The 19,982-nt window shown below is 43.9% G+C and overlaps 1 protein-coding gene across 3 annotated transcripts; it reads left to right on the top strand.

Annotated features, from left to right (window-relative positions):
• Nucleotides 1–10,871: 10,871 nt before the first annotated feature.
• On the top strand, nucleotides 10,872–16,339 carry LOC125543440 (B3 domain-containing protein Os01g0234100). 3 transcript variants are annotated; one of them, XM_048706796.2, is made up of 13 exons: nucleotides 10,872–11,034; nucleotides 11,444–11,605; nucleotides 12,191–12,280; nucleotides 12,469–12,558; nucleotides 12,767–12,904; nucleotides 13,675–13,709; nucleotides 13,811–13,934; nucleotides 14,324–14,530; nucleotides 14,701–14,788; nucleotides 14,896–14,949; nucleotides 15,047–15,100; nucleotides 15,205–15,258; nucleotides 15,364–16,339. In XM_048706796.2, exons 1-13 carry the CDS (start codon nucleotides 11,011–11,013, stop codon nucleotides 16,014–16,016), a joined length of 1,773 nt encoding a protein of 590 aa, XP_048562753.2. In that variant the 5' UTR covers nucleotides 10,872–11,010; the 3' UTR covers nucleotides 16,017–16,339. The 3 variants fall into 3 exon arrangements, with proteins under 3 accessions (XP_048562753.2, XP_048562752.2, XP_048562754.2); XM_048706795.2 differs by having other exon boundaries at nucleotides 12,767–12,916; XM_048706797.2 differs by lacking the exon at nucleotides 15,047–15,100 and having other exon boundaries at nucleotides 12,767–12,916.
• Nucleotides 16,340–19,982: the final 3,643 nt, after the last annotated feature.

The raw sequence follows: 19,982 nt of genomic DNA, 5'->3' as shown, positions 1-19,982 counted from the left end.
GTTCATCCAGAGGCAACACCACGGGGTCCTGTTCATCCACCCCCATCGGGAACTGTTCATCCAACCCCCCCCCCTGCAACGCTCACTGTTCATCCAGAGGTAGCATCGATCGGCTTCAGTTAGCAGCAGTAGCGAAGGAATCGCTCGATCGGGTTCAGTTAATAGCCATCGATCGATCGCTCGGGTTCAGTGAGGCGTAGCCTGTAGTGCAATCGCTCGGGTTCAGTTAGAGCCCAACGCCTCGCTCGGGTTCAGTTAGAGCCAACGCCTCGCACACACGCACGTACGTGTACGAGAGAAGCGCGCATCACTTGGCCCCCGACCTCCCACCGTAACCGGGAACTCCCTGAAATTTTCCTCGCCCTTGCTTCTACCATGGTTTTTTCCGTCATGGACGGCCAAAGAATGTCATGCAGCTGCGTCTCCGGCCCGCCCAGGACGAAAAGCCCATTTTCTGTCATGATTTTTCGTCATAGAAGTAGGAGCCCACCACATCTATGATGATACCGGGTTTTGTCACAATTATTGTCATAGAAGTGTCATATGTATGACAGAAAAAAATTCATTCGTCCCAAAATGTCACGGATGTGTCTTTTTTTGTAGCATATATGCACATGAGGAGTTTCCGGAGTTGTTGTTTGTTGTTCCGGCCTCATTTAAACTTGCCTAGATAGGTAGTTTTCATATGCTTCACCTCTTGCCATGTTAATCAACATTTAATATTGTTGGGTACATAAACGAGATCGAACTAAATAACTTGAATGTGGTGTTTCATCAATATGCAACTCGTTGCATATTGAGCTTGTGCACTTTGCCTTGCCATGCATATTTAAACCGGACATGCATCATACTTGGTTGTGCATCATGTCATGTTTATGTGATGGTTGTTTACCATGTTGCTTGCTCCTTTCTGGTGTTGCTTCTTCGGGTTAGTTCCGATAACGTCGCGTTCGTGAGGAATTCGTTCGACTATGTCCGTTTGTCTTCTTCATGGACTCGTTCTTCTTCCTTGCGGGATTTCAGGCAAGATGACCATACCCTCGAAATCACTTCTATCTTTGCTCGCTAGTTGCTCGATCTTTTGCTATGCCGCGATACCTACCACTTTCTATATCATACCTCCCATATTGCCATGTCAAGCCTCTAACCCAGCTTCCTAGCAAACCGTTGGTTGGCTATGTTACTGCTTTGCTCAGCCCCTCTTATAGCGTTGCTAGTTGCAGGTGAAGATGAAGTTTGTTCCATGTTGGAACATGGTTATTGTTGGGATATCATTATTATATCTTGTTTACTTTAATGCACCTATATATTTTGTAAAGGGTGGAAGGCTCAGCCTTATGCCTGGTGTTTTGTTCCACTCTTGCCGCCCTAGTTTCTGTCATACCGGTGTTATGTTCCTTGATTTTGCGTCCCTTACACGGTTGGTTGTTATGGGAACCCCTTGACAGTTTGCTTTCAATAAAACTCCTCCAGCAAGGCCCAACCTTGGTTTTACATTTGCCTAACAACCTATCACCTTCCCTTGGGTTCTGCAGACTCAGGGGTCATCTTTATTTTAACCCCCCCCCCCCCCGGGCCAGTGCTTGTCTAAGTGTTGGTCGGAACTAGAGCACCATGCGGGACCGTCCCTTGGCAACTTGGGTTATGTTGGTACATGTACGCTTAGCTTATCCGGTGTTGCCCTGAGAACGAGATATGTGCAGCTCCTATCGGGATGTTGGCGCATCGGGCGGTCTTGCTGGTCTTGTTTTACTATTGTCGAAATGTCTTGTAACCGGGATTCCGAGTCTGACCGGTCTTCCTGGGAGAAGGAATGTCCTTCGTTGACTTTGAGAGCTTGTGATGGGCTAAGTTGGGACACCCCTGCAAAGTTTGAACTTTCAAAAGTCGTGCCCGCGGTTATGGGCAGATGGGAATTTGTTAATGTCTAGTTGTAGAGAACTTGAAACTTAACTTAATTAAAATGCATCAACCGCGTGTGTAGCCTTGATGGTCTCTTTTCGGCGGAGTCCGGGAAGAGAACACGGTCTCGTGTTATGCTTGAACGTAAGTAGCTTCAGGATCACTTCGTGATCACTTATAGATTCTTGACCGTTGCATTGCTTCTCTTCTCGTTCTTATTTGCGTATGCTTGCCACCATATATGCTTAGTTCTTGCTGCAGCTCCACCTCACTATCTTCTCCTTCCCATAAGCTTAAATAGTCTTGATCTCGCGGGTGTGAGATTGCTGAGTCCTCATGGCTCACAGATACTTCCAAACAGTTGCAGGTGCCGATGATGTCAGTGCAGGTGGCGCAACCGAGCACAAGTGGGAGCTCGATGAAGATCTTGATCGTTGTGTTGTGTCTTTCCAGCTGATCAGTAGTGGAGCCCAGTTGGGACGATCAGGGATCTTGCATTTGGGGTTGTCTTTATTTATGTTGGTTCCATAGTTGGAGCTTGATTGTATTCTGGATGATGTAATGCTATATTTATGTATTGTGTGAAGTGGCGATTGTAAGCCAACTCTTTATCCCTTTCATATTCAGTACATGGGATGTGTAAAGATTACCCCTCTTGCGACATGCCTATTGTGCGGTTATGCCTCTAAGTCGTGCTCTGACACGTGGGAGATATAGCCGCATCATGGGTGTTACACCTCTCCAACAATCGGAGTGACAAATCATAATCTCGATCTATGCCAACTCAACAAGTACCATCGGAGACACCTGTAGAGCACCTTTATAATCACCCAGTTACGTTGTGACATTTGGTAGCACACAAAGTGTTCCTCCGGTAATCAGGAGTTGCATAATCTCATAGTCATACGAACATGTATAAGTCATGAAGAAAGCAATAGCAACAAACTAAACGATCATCGTGCTAAGCTAACGGATGGGTCAAGTCAATCACATCGTTCCCTAATGATGTGATCCCGTTAATCAAATGACAACGCATGTCTATGGCTAGGAAACTTAACCATCTTTGATTCAACGAGCTAGTCAAGTAGAGGCATACTAGTGACACTTTGTTTGTCTATGTATTCACACATGTACTAAGTTTCTGGTTAATACAATTCTAGCATGAATAATGAACATTTATCATGATATAAGTAAATATAAATAACAACTTTATTATTGCCTCTAGGGCATATTTCCTTCACTATCTCTATAGATCTTGATGCCCAATATATAAGCAGCTTCACCGAGGTCTTTCATTGAAAAAATCTTATTCAAGTATCCTCTTATGCTATTCAGAAAATCAGTATCATTTCCGATCAACAATATGTCATCTACATATAATATCAGAAATGCTACGGAGCTCCCACTCACTTTCTTGTAAATATAGGATTCTCCAAAAGTTTGTACAAAACCATATGCTTTGATCACACTATCAAAGCGTATATTCCAACTCCGAGAGGCTTGCACCAGTCCATAAATGGATAGCTGGAGCTTGCACACTTTGTTAGCACCTTTTGGATCAACAAAACCTTCTGGTTGCATCATATACAACTCTTCTTTAAGGTATCCATTAAGGAATGCAGTTTTGACATCCATTTACCAAATTTCATAATCATAAAATGCGGCAATTGCTAACATGATTCGGACGGACTTAAGCATCGCTAAGGGTGAGAAGGTCTCATCGTAGTCAACTCCTTAAACTTGTCGAAAACCTTTCGCAACAAGTCGAGCTTTGTAGACAGTAATATTACCGTCAGTGTTAGTCTTCTTCTTGAAGATCCATTTATTCTCTATGGCCTGCCGATCATCGGGCAAGTCAACCAAAGTCCATACTTTGTTCTCATACATGGATCCCATCTCAGATTTCATGGCCTCAAGCCATTTTGCGGAATCTGGGCTCGTCATCGCTTCCTCATAGTTCGTAGGTTCATCATGGTCTAGTAACGTGACTTCTAGAACAGGATTACTGTACCACTCTGGTGCGGATCTTACTCTGGTTGACCTACGAGGTTCGGTAGTAACTTGATCAGAAGATTCATGATCATCGTCATTAGCTTCCTCACTTACTGGTGTAGGAATCACTGGAACTGATTTCAGTGATGAACTATTTTCCAATAAGGGAGAAGGTGCAATTACCTCGTCAAGTTCTACTTTCCTCCCACTCACTTCTTTCGAGAGAAACTCCTTCTCTAGAAGGATCCATTCTTATCAACGAATATCTTGCCTTCGGATCTTTGATAGAAGGTATACCCAACAGTCTCCTTTGGGTATCCTATGAAGACACATTTCTCCGATTTGGGTTCGAGCTTATCAGGTTGAAGCTTTTTCACATAAGCATCGCAGCCCCAAACTTTAAGAAACGACAACTTGGGTTTCCTGCCAAACCACAGTTCATAAGGTGTCGTCTCGACAGATTTAGATGGTACCCTATTTAACGTGAATGCAGCTGTCTCTAAAGTGTAACCCCAAAATGATAGCGGTAAATTAGTGAAGGACATCATAGATCGTACCATATCTAGTAAAGTACGATTATGATGTTCGGACACACCATTACGTTGTGATGTTCCAGGTGGCGTGAGTTGCGAAACTATTCCGCATTGTTTCAAATGAAGAACAAACTCGTAACTCAAATATTCTCCTCCACGATCAGATCGTAGAAATTTTATTTTCTTGTTACGATGATTTTCCACTTCACTCTGAAATTCTCTGAACTTTTCAAATGTTTCAGACTTATGTTTCATCAAGTAGATATACCCATACCTGCTCAAATCGTTTGTGAAGGTGAGAAAATAACGATATCCGCCGCGAGCTTCAATGTTCATTGGACCACATACATCAGTATGTATGATTTCCAATAACTCTGTTGCTCGCTGCATTGTTCCAGAGAACGGAGTTTTAGTCATCTTGCCCATGAGGCATGGTTCGCAAGTACCAAGTGATTCATAATCAAGTGATTTCAGAAGTCCATCAGAATGGAGTTTCTTCATGCGCTTTACACCAATATGACCTAAACGGCAGTGCCACAAATAAGTTGCACTATCATTATCAACTCTGCATCTTTTGGCTTCAATACTATGAACATGTGTATCACTACTATCAAGATTTAGTAAAAATAGACCACTCATTAGGGGTGCATGACCATAAAAGATATTACTTATATAAATAGAACAACCATTATTCTCTGATTTAAATGAATAACCGTCTCGCATCAAACAAGATCCAGATATAATGTTCATGCTCAACGCTGGCACCAAATAACAATTATTTAGGCCTAAAACTAATCCCGAAGGTAGATTTAGAGGTAGCGTGCCGACGGCGATCAAATCGACTTTGGAACCATTTCCCACACGCATCGTCACCTCGTCCTTAGCCAATCTTCGCTTAATCCGTAGCCCCTGTTTTGAGTTGCAAATGTTAGCAACTGAACCAGTATCAAATACCCAGGCACTACTACGAGCATTAGTAAGGTACACATCAATAACATGTATATCAAATATACCTTTCACTTTGCCATCCTTCTTCTCTGCCAAATACTTGGGGCAGTTCCGCTTCCAGTGACCAGTTCCTTTGCAGTAGAAGCACTCAGTCTCAGGTTTAGGTCCAGACTTGGGTTTCTTCACTTGAGCAGCAACTGGCTTGTTGTTCTTCTTGAAGTTCCCCTTCTTCCCTTTACCCTTTTTCTTGAAACTGGTGGTCTTTTTGACCATCAACACTTGATGCTCCTTCTTGATTTCTACCTCCGCGGCCTTTAGCATTGCGAAGAGCTCAAGAATCGTCTTATCCATCCCTTGCATATTATAGTTCATCACGAAGCTCTTGTAGCTTGGTGGCAGTGATTGAAGAACTCTGTCAATGACACTATCATCAGGAAGATTAACTCCCAGTTGAGTCAAGTGGTTGTGGTACCCAGACATTCTGAGTATATGTTCACTGGCAGAACTATTCTCCTCCATCTTGCAGCTGTAGAACTTATTGGAGACTTCATATCTCTCAATCCAGGCATTTGCTTGAAATATTAACTTCAACTCCTGGAACATCTCATATGCTCCATGACATTCAAAACGTCGTTGAAGTCCCGGTTCTAAGTCGTAAAGCATGGCACACTGAACTATCGAGTAGTCATCAGCTTTGCTCTACTAGGTGTTCATAAAATCTGGTGTTGCTCCTGCAGTGGGTTTGTCACCTAGCGATGCTTCCAGGACGTAATTCTTCTGTGCAGCAATGAGGATAATCCTCAAGTTATGGTCCCAGTCTGTGTAGTTGCTACCATCATCTTTCAACCTAGCTTTCTCTAGGAACGCATTAAAATTTAACAGAACAACAGCACGGGCTATCTATCTACAACAACATAGACATGCAAAATACTATCAGGTACTAAGTTCATGATAAACTAAAGTTCAATTAATCAAATTTCTTAAGAACTCCCACTTAGATAGACATCTCTCTAATCATCTAAGTGATCACGTGGTCCATATCAACTAAACCATGTCTGATCATCACGTGAGATGGAGTAGTTTTCAATGGTGAACATCACTATGTTGATCATATCTACTATATGATTCACGCTCGAACTTTCGGTGTCCAGTGTTCCGAGGCCATATCTGCATATGCTAGGCTCGTCAAGTTTAACCCGAGTATTCCGCTTGTGCAAAACTGGCTTGCACCCGTTGTATGTGAACATAGAGCTTATCACACCCGATCATCACGTGGTGTCTCGGCACGACGAACTGTAGCAACGGTGCATACTCAGGGAGAACACTTATACCTTGAAATTTAGTGAGAGATCATCTTATAATGCTACCGCCGAACTAAGGAAAATAAGATGCATAAAGGATAAACATCACATGCAATCAATATAAGTGATATGATATGGCCATCATCTATCTTGTGCCTTTGATCTACATCTCCAAAGCACTGTCATGATCACCATCGTCACCGGCTTAACACCTTGATCTCCATCGAAGCATCGTTGTCGTCTCGTCAACTATTGCTTCTACGACTATCGCTACTGCTTAGTGATAAAGTAAAGCAATTACATGACGATTGCATTTCATACAATAAAGCGACAACCATATGGCTCCTGCTAGTTGTCGATAACTGTGTTACAAAACATGATCATCTCATACAATAAATTTTAGCATCATGTCTTGACCATATCACATCACAGCATGCCCTGCAAAAACAAGTTAGACGTCCTCTACTTTGTTGTTGCAAGTTTTACGTGGCTGCTACGGGCTGAGCAACAACCGTTCTTACCTACGCATGAAAAACCACAACGCGGTATAGTGATTGCTTTTCGATCTTCATAAAGAACCTTGTTCATTGAATCCAATTAAACTGAAGCTGGAGAAATAGACACCCACTAGCCACCTGTGTGCGAAGCAAGTCGGTAGAACCAGTCTCGCATAAGCGTACGCGTAATGTCGGTCTGGGCCGCTTCATCCAACAATGTCGCTGAATCAAGAATCAACTAGTGACGGCAAGCAATATGTATATACCCACGCCCACAACTCCTTTGTGTTCTAATCGTGCATATAACATCTACGCATAAACCTGGCTCGGATGCCACTGTTGGGTAACGCAGTAATTTCAAAAAAATTCTTATGCACACGCAAGATCATGGTGATGCATAGCAACGAGAGGGAAGAGTATCGTCTACGTACCCTCATAGACCGTAAGCGGAAGCGTTATGACAACGCGGTTGATGTAGTCGTACATCTTCACGATCAACCGATCTAGTACCGAAGATACGGCACCTCCACGATCTGCACACATTCGGCTCGCTGACATCCCGCGAACTCACGATCCAGTAGAACCTCGAGGGAGAGCTTCGTCAGCACGACGGCGTGATGACGGTCATAATGTTGCTACCGGAATAGGGCTTCGCCTAAGCACCACTACGATATTATCGAGGTGGGTTATGGTGGAGGGGGGCACCGCACATGGCTAAAGATCAATGATCAACTTGTGTGTCCATGGGGTGCCCCCCTCCCCCGTATATAAAGGAGTGAAGGAGGGGGAGGGGGCCAGCCTCTCTAGGCGCACCCCAAGGAGTCCTACTCCCACCGGGAGTAGGATTCCCCCCCCCCTTCCCTTTGTCGGTTTTAGGAGAGAAGGAAGGAGAGGGAAGAAGGAAGGAAAGGGCCCCCCCTCCCAATTCGGATTGGGCTTGGGGGGCGCGTCCCCTCCTTTGCTTCTTTCCTCTCTCTTCCACTAAGGCCCAATAAGGCCCATATACCTCCCGGGGGGTTCCGGTAACCTCCCGGTGCTCCGGTATACTCCCGTTTTCACCCGGAACCATTCCGATGTCCAAACATAGGCTTCCAACATATCGATCTTTACGTCTCGACCATTTCGAGACTCCTCATTATGTCCGTGATCAAATCTGGGACTCCAAACTACCTTCGGTACATCAAAACACATAAACTCGTAATACCGATCGTCACTGGATGTTAAGCGTGCGGACCCTATGGGTTCGAGAACTATGTAGACATGACCGAGACATGTCTCCGGTCAATAACCAATAGCGGAACCTGGATGCTCATATAGGTTCCTACATATTCTACGAAGATCTTTATCGGTCAAACCGCATAACTGTTACGTTGTTCCCTTTGTCATCGGTATGTTACTTGCCCGAGATTCGATCGTCGGTATCTCAATAACTAGTTCAATCTCGTTACCGGCAAGTCTCTTTACTCGTTCCGTAATGATACATCCCGTAACTAACTCATTAGCTACATTGCTTGCAAGGCTTATTGTGATGTACATTACTGAGAGGGCCCAGAGATACCTCTCCGACAATCGGAGTGACAAATCCTAATCTTGATCCATGCCAACTCAACAAACACCATCGGAGACACCTGTAGAGCACCTTTATAATCACCCAGTTACGTTGTGACGTTTGGTAGCACACAAAGTGTTCCTCCGGTATTCGGGAGTTGCATGATCTCATAGTCATAGGAACATGTATAGTTATGGAGAAAGCAATAGCAACAAACTAAACGATCATCGTGCTAAGCTAACGGATGGGTCAAGTCAATCACATCATTCTCTAATGATGTGATCCCGTTAATCAAATGACAACTCATGTCTATGGTTAGGAAACATAACCATCATTGATTCAACGAGCTAGTTAAGTAGAGGCAAACTAGTGACACTCTGTTTGTCTATGTATTCACACATGCACTAAGTTTCCGGTTAATACAATTCTAGCATGAATAATAAACATTTATCATGATATAAGGAAATATAAATAACAACTTTATTATTTCCTCTAGGGCATATTTCCTTCAATCTTCTCTATAAATAGGGCCAATAAGATATCATTCTCAGTCTCTGAAACTTGAGGAGTATTGTTTCTAAACAAATCTGCCAAGAAAACCTAGTTTTCAGCATGCCGAAGTGGCCTTGTAATACTTTGTGTTGTAATCATTTAGGGGAGCAACAACCTTAATAACCACTTCACCTGATGGAGACCAAAGATACACTTTTTATGATACTTCTCATTACCTGTCATGTGAAAAAACTTGATGTTGTTATCATCTCTCGCGAGGTGCTCAACTTTGGAACATTGGTAATCATTTTAGCTCCCCTTCATGCTTAAGTGTGGCACTGCCTTATTGATTATTTTTAAACTTCCTGAGCAGCAAGGTGACACACTTCATCCTATCTTGTCAAGCTAGTCAACAGTAGTCGAGAGATGCAATCTTCTTTTGTTAATGTTGTTCATGTAGGCAGCTCAACTATATAGGTCCTGATGCACCAGAGTCTAAGTTAATTATCATTCCACCTTTAGTGAGATTTTGCCCTTTACTTCATTTTCCCCATACCTTGGCAACTTGATCAACGAAATCATCACGATCCAGCCAACCCGATATGAACTTCAAAAGGCAGCTACTAGATTGAAATGTTATTGTTTTGGTATCCAAGAGGAGGGGGAGCATGATATGATAACCAGCTTAACCATTCGAGAGTGTTAGACGATGGATACTTGCAAGAATTTTTCTTCTCATACATTAGTCATAAACACACCGGAAATCCAATTCAGCTCTTGGAAGCATATGTTCATGCACACCAAATTATATTTTTGCAGATGTCATTTTTTTTGCATCTAAACACATTGTCAAGTTTCTCATAGGTTTGATTGTGAAAGTTATATGCCCATGTAAATTGACATCTCGTAATGTCAACCGATGCACCATACTGCCCTCTCCACCCCGCCAACACCGAGAAAACCATGTCGTTGCTGCCTCTCTTCCGTTGTCTATTCTTCCTCATCACTGTTGCGAGATGACGAACATATTGTTCCCGCTGGAATGACATGGGTTTATCACTGAGACCATGCGGGTCATCCTAACCAATAGTTATGTGGGTCTTGGAACAACTTTTGAGCCCCACTCACAGTGCATATCTTGCTTCTCTTGTCACCGCATCGTCGAAAACATATGGTATGAGTTGAAGAAAATAACGTCATGAGTTTATACAAAGATATCGGAAGTAGTTCATATACGTCAGAACCCGGTCATAGATCCTGCCTCTGACTGAGATGATCACGAGAACCCGGTCATAAATTCTACGATGGCCAGGTTCTGGTGAAACCCAATACAAAATCGGTTTCGCATATGTCGTGACTATACCATTTTTTAATTTAAAATAAAGGTGTTTTGCGAACCTGCCTTGACGAGTGATGAGCTTTTTTCACGGGCTGTTTTGCGTTCCGTTGGAGAAGTTGGGTGGAATGGTAAATGCACTTTTTTTTGACAGGGAAAATGGTAAATGCACTTTCCAAATGTGTACTGGACACTTTTCAAACCGCGCTTGGGTAAAAACCAATCAACCGACATACACGGCGTCATTCAATCACTATAGCCGAACGGTAATCTGTTTCCGCTTTTACCATTTTCTCACACTATTTATTTACCCCAGCCCAGTACTGCTCCTCCCCCGCCTTCCTCCACCCTCCTCCTCTCTGCCGTCTGTGCAGCTCGTCAGTCCTCTCCTCGCCCCCGTTTTTGCCTCAAGCACCCCGACCACAAGGACTCCACGTGCGCCGAGGCGGAGGCGGAAGCGATGTCGATCGATCAGTCCCTCAAGGCAAGTTCATCCCCTCCACTTTATTTGATTCGTGCGGCTGTTGATTTATAGTTGTATTATATTCGCAAAAAAAATTATAGTAGTATTATGTAGTTAGCGGTCGGGGGTTTCTTGATTTCTGGGCGTTCTCTTGAATCTTTGGTTAATGCAGCGCTGCATACCGCAATCTCGTGACATGTGGAGGGCTCATTTTGTTTGATTTCGTCATCCTGTGATAGCTTTGGAGAAAATGATTCTTGGAACATAAAAATAAAGTGTTTGTTGAAGAAAAAAAAAATCTTTCGACCATCCAGCCAGAACAGATTTTGTTTCTCTACGGCCTATTGCTAGATGGGATTAGTAATACAAAAGGATTGGTTGTTGATTATATGTTGAACTTATGTCTCTGTTTTGGTCGGCCTCCTTTCAGAAGAAGAGAGGGAGGCCAGCAGGAGGAGGTTCCCCCTCTGTCAGCAAGAGCGAGCGAGATAAGATGGTCATGGAGCAGAAGATGGCACTGGTGCACCGAAGGCTCGCCTTGCTCGACAGCGAGGGCGACAAGGAAGCTGATGTTGTGCCGACGGCCACAATGGTGAGGTCTTTCAGCTTAAGCTCCACTCAGATTGTTGTCCACTGCAGGTCGACGTAGTCTTTCATATCAGCCATTTCATCAGTTTTTGTTTCTTGAAGCTCGATCCTGGTTCACTTACTATTGCGGAGCTGCCTCTGATAATCTATAATGGACCCTGGGGAAAAAATGTAAATAATAAAACTGTAATGGAGTCTGAAAGTGTCTGTTTAAGCTTCTTTTTTCAGTCTTCACTGCCTCAACAGTACTGTAGCAACTAGTGCTTCCAACACTCTGAGCTTATGCATTCTCTTAGATTATAGCTTTCCTTTTGCGTGAGCTTGACTGCTGACTGCTTGAGTCTGCCATTTAATTGGCTTTTCTTTTGTGGTCCTGAACCTTGATCACACTTATGCGGAACTGCCTCTGTTAAAGTAAAATGAAGCATTTAATAATTTGCTTATGATTTTTCTTCTCATGTTTCATTATCATGGTGAAACCAATATTCGTGACCGTATGCATTCTATGTTATCAGATTATCTGTTTCTTTTTAGCCTTCTCTTAAGATTTTGAATTTTTTCATGGCATGATAATATTTGATGATCGCAGGATGATAGGCTTGCAATTGTTGTTGATCAACAGCCTGTCGTTGTTAATGGCGACGATACAGATGACGAGGATGAATATGTTCCTTTGAGAGTAAGTGAACCATTGGTTGTTGCTTTAAACCTCTTGTATTAATTAGGGAGTAAATTTTGTGTAGATATACTCCATTTGTGGCTCTAGATCCTTGTTTCTTTTCTCTTTCATCTCACAATTTCACGGGATTACAAGTGTTCAGCTTAGTGATCTAACTTTTCTAAGAGTTGGATTCTTCGTTATGTCAGATTGTGCTGCCACGGAGTGTGGACAGTGAGCAAAAAAGGCTGCTTGATGTTTCTCAAACACACAATGCCCAGGATACTGGCACTGCTAAAGTAAGATAAGTCAGCAGTTCCATTCTTGTCTTCATGCACGCGATGTGATCATTATCGTGGGAAATTACAGCTAGTAAACAGTTCTTCCAAAAAAATCATTTATGAGCACATAATGCTTCAGATATTTTGACACCCAAAATTTCACTAATTTTCTTATCTTCAATAATTGCATAAAGTGGTTTAAAGATTTTGGCTGGTTGGGTTTCAGAAGAAGAGAGGGAGGCCTGTCAACGCCAAGATTGACATGGAGCAGAAGTTGAATATGTCAACGCCGGGGCTTGGCTTGGTTGAGAGCGGCGGCAGTAACAGCAGCAAGAGCGACGTAGATGATGATCTTGTGCCGATGGTGAGAACTGTGGTATGATTCCGCATTCCGCCTTTAGGACATTCTTGTTGTTCAAAGCTTGAAAGAAGCACATTGTCATATTTTACATACCTTTTTTTTGTGAACATACATATGTTACACACCTTCATTTAAACAAAATGATGTCATAATTTGGTTTGAGCAGGTCATATGTATGTCACACTTAAGGATTCTGACAACTTGCTAAAAAATTCTTAATGGGCTTAATTTCAGGACACAATATTGAATGTGTTTCTAAACATTTATGAACTCTGCTATGTTTATATGCATTGCTTCCTGTAGTCTATATAACTGTTGGGTTATTAACCTCTACTTTCTTCACTTTCGATTAGTTCAAAACATGCACTAACTATGAACAAGCTTCATATGTTACATACCTTTTTTTTTGTGAACATACATATGTTACACACCTTCATTTCAAAAAATGATGTCATAATTTGGTTTAAGCAGATCGATATGTTTGTCACACTTAACGATTTGGGCGACTAAAAATTCTTAATGGTCAATTTCTGGACACAGTATGGAGTGTGTTTCTAAACATTGATTGACTCTGCTATGTTCATATGCATTGCCTCATGTATTCTATATTACTGTTGTGTTTTTAACCTCCATTTTCTTCACTTTCTATTTAGTTCAAAACATGTACTCCCTCCGTCCCACAAGATAAGATCGTTTTTCAAGCTTGAAAAACGATCTTATCTTGTGGGACGGAGGGAGTACTAACTAACTATGAATAAGCTGTGACTTGACAGGTAGCTGCTGTTAATTGCCAAAAGACATGTGCAAGGTACTTCAAACTTTTTTTCTTTTCTCGAGAGTAAGAAGATGCATTAACAGTTCCTGAAAAGCCTGTCCACTTATGCACTTCAATCTTTGAACAAACTACAGCGTTCAGGGTAACTTTGGGTCTGCTATGGAGAGAGCTGAGGAGGTACTTGTGAAGTTACCAGCCGAACATCCTAGCTTTGTCAAGTATATGCTACATTCACATGTTGTTCATGGTTTTTGGCTGGTAAGTCTATTTATTAGCTATTCACATATTTGTCCAAAGCTGAAGAATTAGGCGATCATTTCTTATGAACAACATGTGAACCCAAGAACCCAAATATCGAAGGGGAGGAAACACCTGCTAAACGAAAATGCAGATTGCCTTTTCTTTTGTATCAGAAGATAATCAAATTACTGAGAAAAAAATGTGCACTGCAAAAGAGTGAACTGCACAACTTAGAGCACGTCGTGGTTTGTGTAATTCAGTTTCATGTAGAGCAATCTCATAAGCTTAGTACATGTGTGGACGCTTCCTGAGTGTCACTTGGTGTACATGGGGATGGGATTAATGAAAACATTTCCTTCTCTTTGTTTTTGCTTCCTCTGCATTTGAATTTTATGTTTGTCTCCCAGGGTCTACCGTCTGACTTCTGCAACAAGCATCTCCCAAAGAAGGACACTGCTATTGTGCTAGAAGATGAGGATGGGCACAACTATGATGCAAAATATCTAGGAGCCAAGCAAGGACTTAGTGCTGGTTGGAGAGGTTTTGCGATTAATCATGGTATCAAGGTCGGAGATGTTGTAGTCTTTCAACTTGTCAGTTCAGCAAAGTTTAAGGCAAGTGTTTCCTGATAATTTTTCAATTGCTTGATCATTCTTTTACACTATTGATTGACAGGCACTACATATGCGCCAGTTACACATTTCTTGAATTGTTCCATGCATGCTCTGTTTGCACTTATCCAATATTAAAAACTCCTCTTGTTTTCTGTACGCTTTTCATTCAGGTCTATATATTAAGAGCGAACAACTTCACTACAACTGATGGAGCACTTGGTCTCCTGTGTCTGGAAGATGGCAAGGAGAAGATACCGAGTGAGTCAAAGTTCATTGTGTTGATTCTGCACTTGGGAATTTGTTATACATGGATAAGTTAACCATTGAATCTTCTGAATCATTTCTTGTGTTATTATGCAATGCAGAAGAAGAAAGTTCCAATGATGTCAAATCTGAAGCTGGCAAGGAGAACATACCGAGTGAGTCAAATTTCATTGTCTGCACTTGTAAATTTATTATACATGGATAAGTTAACCATTGAATCTTCTGAATCATGTTTTGTGTTATGCAATGCAGAAGAAGAAAGTTCCAATGATGTCAAATCTAAAGCTGGCAAGGAGAAGATACTGAGTGAGTCAAATTTCATTGTGTTGATTCTGTACTTGTGAATTTATTATACATGGATAAGTTAACCATTGAATCTTCTGAATCATGCTTTGTGTTATGCAATGCAGAAGAAGAAAGTTCCAATGATGTCAAATCTGAAGCTGTCAAGGAGAAGATACCGAGTGAGTCAAAGTTCATTGTGTTGATTCTGCACTCGTGAAATTTGTTATACATGGATAAGTTAACCATTGAATCTTCTGAATCATTTTTTCTATTATGCGATGCAGAAGAAGAAAGTTCCATTGATGTCAAATCTGAGGAGAAGCCAAAGGTTGCTCAGAGCGACAGCAGCAACCTAGCCAGTGAGTCAATAACAGATGGCATCAAATTTTCAGACACAGTCATCGATTTCGACAACGTGAAAGATTTCAGCAGCTTCAGCATCGTCGTAGACGGCCTGGTCATCGACTGCGAGTTCCCTGACCACCTGCGCGAGACGTACTACGAGCTGTGCTGTGCCCAGAAGTCGTTCCTTCACAAGGAGCTGCTCAAAGGGCTAAACCTCACACTCGTGGTGGGAGCCATCATGGAGACTATCGACATCGCGGAGGGCATCAGGGCCTGCAAGGCACGCGCTCCTTCCTGCAGGGACTTTGTGGTCTGGAAGAAGAACTTGCAGGCCTTGAAGCTCCTGGGCATGAATGTGGACTTCCTGCTGAAACGCGTCGATGATCTCCTCAGCCTCCCTGCTCGACCCAGAGCCCCTGCTGAGGTAAAACTGGAGCGGGCACGCACCGTCGCGAAAATCAAGGCGGTCGAGTCCAGGATTTCGAGTGTGAAGGACACTCTCGAGGAGATTGACATGGAGATGGAGGAGCTGGAGTCCAGCGTGAAGATAGTGGATGAGATGATGCAGCTGTTAGCGACCGCGCCGTGGTAGCAATGTGCGCGCAGCTTCGGTCTCCGCCGCAGACAATAAATATTTTGGGCGACATGGCCGTTCAGTATACAGAAGATTAGAACTGCATTTTGGCGGCAGTATTTCATTTTTGTTTAAATGCAACTTGAGAGTAGTTATTATCGTGTGCCATCTAGGCACTTCTTGTGCAGCAAACAAACTAGGATGCTGTTTTTTTTTTTGGGGTACACATCAAGTGGTGTGACCTATCTCCATCCCATCCCATCCCCCCTGTGTAATTCCGCGGAACTGCACTGTGACAGTGGTGAAATGAAAATGCAAGAGATGCAGTTTGCTTTTGAGTATTTGTTGAGTGCATTTGAATGTGTGTTTCCCTGCGTTTTGCTAGCACGAGTATTGTGCATGCAGCTGCTTTGCTTGTTTTCTTCTTGGTCGCTGCTGATTCGGCTTGTTGAAGCTCCGACACCGTTTGCCTCGCCTGCACCTGCACCTGCAGCACGCATGAATAAAATGGTAACTCCAAGACGATGGAGGTTCAAGAGGGCGGGATTAGGAGAGAACTACATCATCTACGTGATCAGCCAACTTTGACGTGAATGGCAGGAGCTCTGCCTTTGCATTATAGTAGAAAAGAGTTGTTACACATTACTCATTACATCTCTGACCAACTGGCCATATCATGTAGGTAAAAAACCTCAGTCTAGTGTCACTCTAGCGTCTCTCACGTGCTGTCCCCTATTCATGGCTAATTTGACCATGTTTACCTCATTAGAAATTGATGCGGCCAACTCTAGCGGACCCATTTCTTTGTGCTCGAAGATCCTTCTGTTCCTCTCCTTCCATAAATTCCACACTATGTAAGCTGCCAGCGCCATTTCCTCTTTGTTTCGGTCCTTCGATCCTCTGCCACGCCCGGTGTGCTCCCACCATTCGGATATGGACGTCGCCGTGGCAGCCGCAGTACATAGATCGTCTGTTGATCTCCGGAGCAAGTCCCATATTACCTTGGCGAAGGAGCATTGCAATGAAAGGTGATTCGCTGTTTCCAACTCCTGATCACATAGGCTGCAAAGCGCGTTGTGTGGCCACCCTCGCGCCTGCAATCTGTCGGCCGTCCAATTCCTGTTTTGCAACAGCAGCCATAGGTAGAATTTTACTTTCCCCTCCACCATGCCTGTCCATACTCGTGCTAGCTCTGGTTTATGGATTCGAGCGAAGAATTGTGCCTCATAGGCAGAGGCACATGAATAAACTCCATTTGCCGTCAGGTTCCATACAACTTTGTCCTTCCGCGGCTCCAGTGTGACCTCTTGTACCTTGTCCCATATCTGAAAGAATTTTGTCAACTGCTCCTCACTGTTCATACTATGCAGCCCTGTCATCCATTTGCTGTTGTGCAACCCTTGCTTGACCGTCAGTTTTTTGGACCTTGCCAACTTGAACAGCTCGGGTGCAGAGACAGATAGTGCCTCGCCATTGAGCCATCTGTCCGTCCAAAATAATGCCGTGTCCCCATCTCCTAACTGAATTTTGGTGCAGCTGGCGAAGAGTTGCTTATCCGTGTAATCGCAAGGCGTGTCCGAGCCTTTCCACGGCCTGTCCTCCTCTCCCCATCTAAACCACTCCCATCGAAGCCGCAATGCCCGGCCAAAGCAATCAATGCTCTTCACCCCAAGGCCACCATATTTCTTTGGCGTGCAAACTTGTCTCCAGTTAACCAAGCTTTTTCCCCCAATGTTTTCATCTTCCGCATCCCAAAGGAAATTCTTCCTAAGTTTGTCCACTTTCTTGATCAGCCATTTGTCCGGCTGGAAAGCCGTTAGGTAATAGGTGGCCGTGGCTGTGACCACAGAATTAATGTATACCAGCCTTCCCATACGGTTCATCATCCTCCCCCTTCTGTTAGATAGTCTTCCAGCGATCTTGTCAATCAATGGCTGCAGTTCAACCCTCCTTGGCTTCCGGGTCCCGAGTGGGAGTCCTAGGTACTGACATGGGAAGGCTCCTGGTTCCCCTCCAAAGATTGCGAACAGAGGCTGCATATCTATATTTGCACAGGCTATTGGGTAGGCCACTGATTTGGTCACGTTTGTTCTTAATCCAGAGGCATCCCCAAACAGGGTGAGGATGGCATGTACAGCGTTAAAATCATCTGCCACCGGGTTGATGAACAAGGCTGCGTCGTCGGCGTAGAAGCTAGATCGGAAGCGTGCTACTCTCGGTCGTAGCCGCGATAAAATGTTTCTCTCTGTTGCCAACTGAAGTAATCTCTGCAGTGGCTCCATTGCCAAAATGAACAGCAATGGTGACAAAGAGTCCCCTTGCCTTAAACCACACCGATGACGGAACAGTATTCCAGGCACTCCGTTGAGCAGTATACGTGAAGAGGATGTTGAGAGCATCAGTGATATCATATCACGCCACCTCTGCCCAAAGCCCATTGCTTCCATCACCTCGAGAAGAAACGCCCAGCACACCGAATCGAAAGCTTTCGCTATATCCAATTTCAGGAACACCATGGGAGATTTGGAAGTGTGTGCGGTCTTGATCACATTCCGAACATAGAGAAAATTATCCTGGATGGATCGACCTCGTATGAAAGCGCTCTGATTGTGCATCACCAGTTTGTGGATCACTGGTGCTAATCTGGACGCAAGCATCTTGCTCACCAATTTTGGGATGCTATGTATCAAACAGATGGGTCTGAAATCAGTCACCTCCTGTGCCCCATCTCTCTTCGGGAGCAGCACCACATTAGCTGTATTCAATATATTCCAATTCTGTCCTCTCAGACTTTGCACACAGTTAACCGCGGCTAGTATATCACCCTTGATAGTGGGCCAGCAATGTTTGAAAAAAGCTCCCGTAAATCCATCCGGGCCGGGTGCTTTTTCCCCATGCGAATCGTTGATCGCCGCGTGTAGTTCTTGCTCGGTGAAAGCAACCTCCAACTGGTCCAGATTGTCTGTAGGCAGCCCCAGTTCCTCCCAATTCAGCCCTGCCGATCGCCCATGATGGGATCCCATGAGTTCCCGAAATCTGTCCAACAGCAGACTCGCCTTGCTTGCATGGTCAGATACCAGCCCGTCACGCCCCTTTAAAGCTGGGATGTAATTCTTGCGCCTTCTTCCAGAAGCTCTGAGATGGAAAAATCGCGTGCTAGCGTCCCCCTCCTTGATCTCTGTCAGACGCGATTTCTGCCTCCATCGCGCTCTGTCAACCGCGGCAAAACCCAACAGTTTTGCCTTTAGCATAGCCCGTAAACTCCTCTCCCCCTCAGAAAGCTCTCTTTCCTCCTGCGCCAAGTCCAGCATGAAAATGACCTCATTTGCCACCCACGAAAGGAAGACCATGTCCCTCTTTTTGTGTTTGTTCCATTCTTTCAGCGCTCTAGCAGTCCTAGAAATCTTCGTGTGCAGCACCCTGATCGGATCACCAGATTTGACTTCTTTAGACCAAGCTTGGGTTACAATACCGTCAAACTCCGGACATTTCAGCCAGTGATTCTCAAAACGAAAGGCCTTGTAGTGAGCTGTCTCCATTTTCTTGAGGATCAAGGGGCAGTGATCAGAGACATTTGTAGAAGCAGGGGACAGCTGGTAGTGTGGGAAAGCGGCTTCCCAATCATTGGTGACCAACACCCTGTCAATTTTGGTAAGGGTGGTGGTCTGTCGTTCATTGGACCATGTAAACCTTCTTCCCAATAGCGGAAAATCGATCAACTCGAGATCCTCAATCATGGCTCTGAACCTGCCCATCAGCCTCAAGTTAATGTTGTTATTGCTCTTCTCACTTGCTTTGTAGATCATGTTGAAATCCCCCAGAATCATCCATCTTGGCAGCATGCGTTGCTTAATCCTTCGTAACTCTTCCATGAACAGTGCCTTGTCTCCCTCAGCCTGCGGCCCGTAAACTCCCGTAATCGACCATGTGGTTCCATCAGCTCTGCTCCTAATGGTGCCCGAAACAGAGTAGTCCCCCGCCGCC

This window comes from Triticum urartu, chromosome 3A, assembly GCF_056163025.1.
Source record: "Triticum urartu cultivar PI428250 chromosome 3A, HENAU_Tu73, whole genome shotgun sequence".
NCBI classification, from domain to species: Eukaryota; Viridiplantae; Streptophyta; class Magnoliopsida; order Poales; family Poaceae; genus Triticum; species Triticum urartu.
Note: the sequence above shows the minus strand (reverse complement) of the source record. Positions and strands in the feature narration are given on the sequence as shown.

Bases quoted from the DNA above. Each gene is read 5' to 3' on its own strand.
- LOC125543440 (XM_048706795.2), top strand. From the start codon at position 11,011: ATGTCGATCGATCAGTCCCTCAAG. The intron at 13,935-14,323 runs GTAAGTCTATTT...TTTGTCTCCCAG, and splicing joins TTGTTCATGGTTTTTGGCTG to GGTCTACCGTCTGACTTCTG. The intron at 14,950-15,046 runs GTGAGTCAAATT...TATGCAATGCAG, and splicing joins TGGCAAGGAGAACATACCGA to AAGAAGAAAGTTCCAATGAT.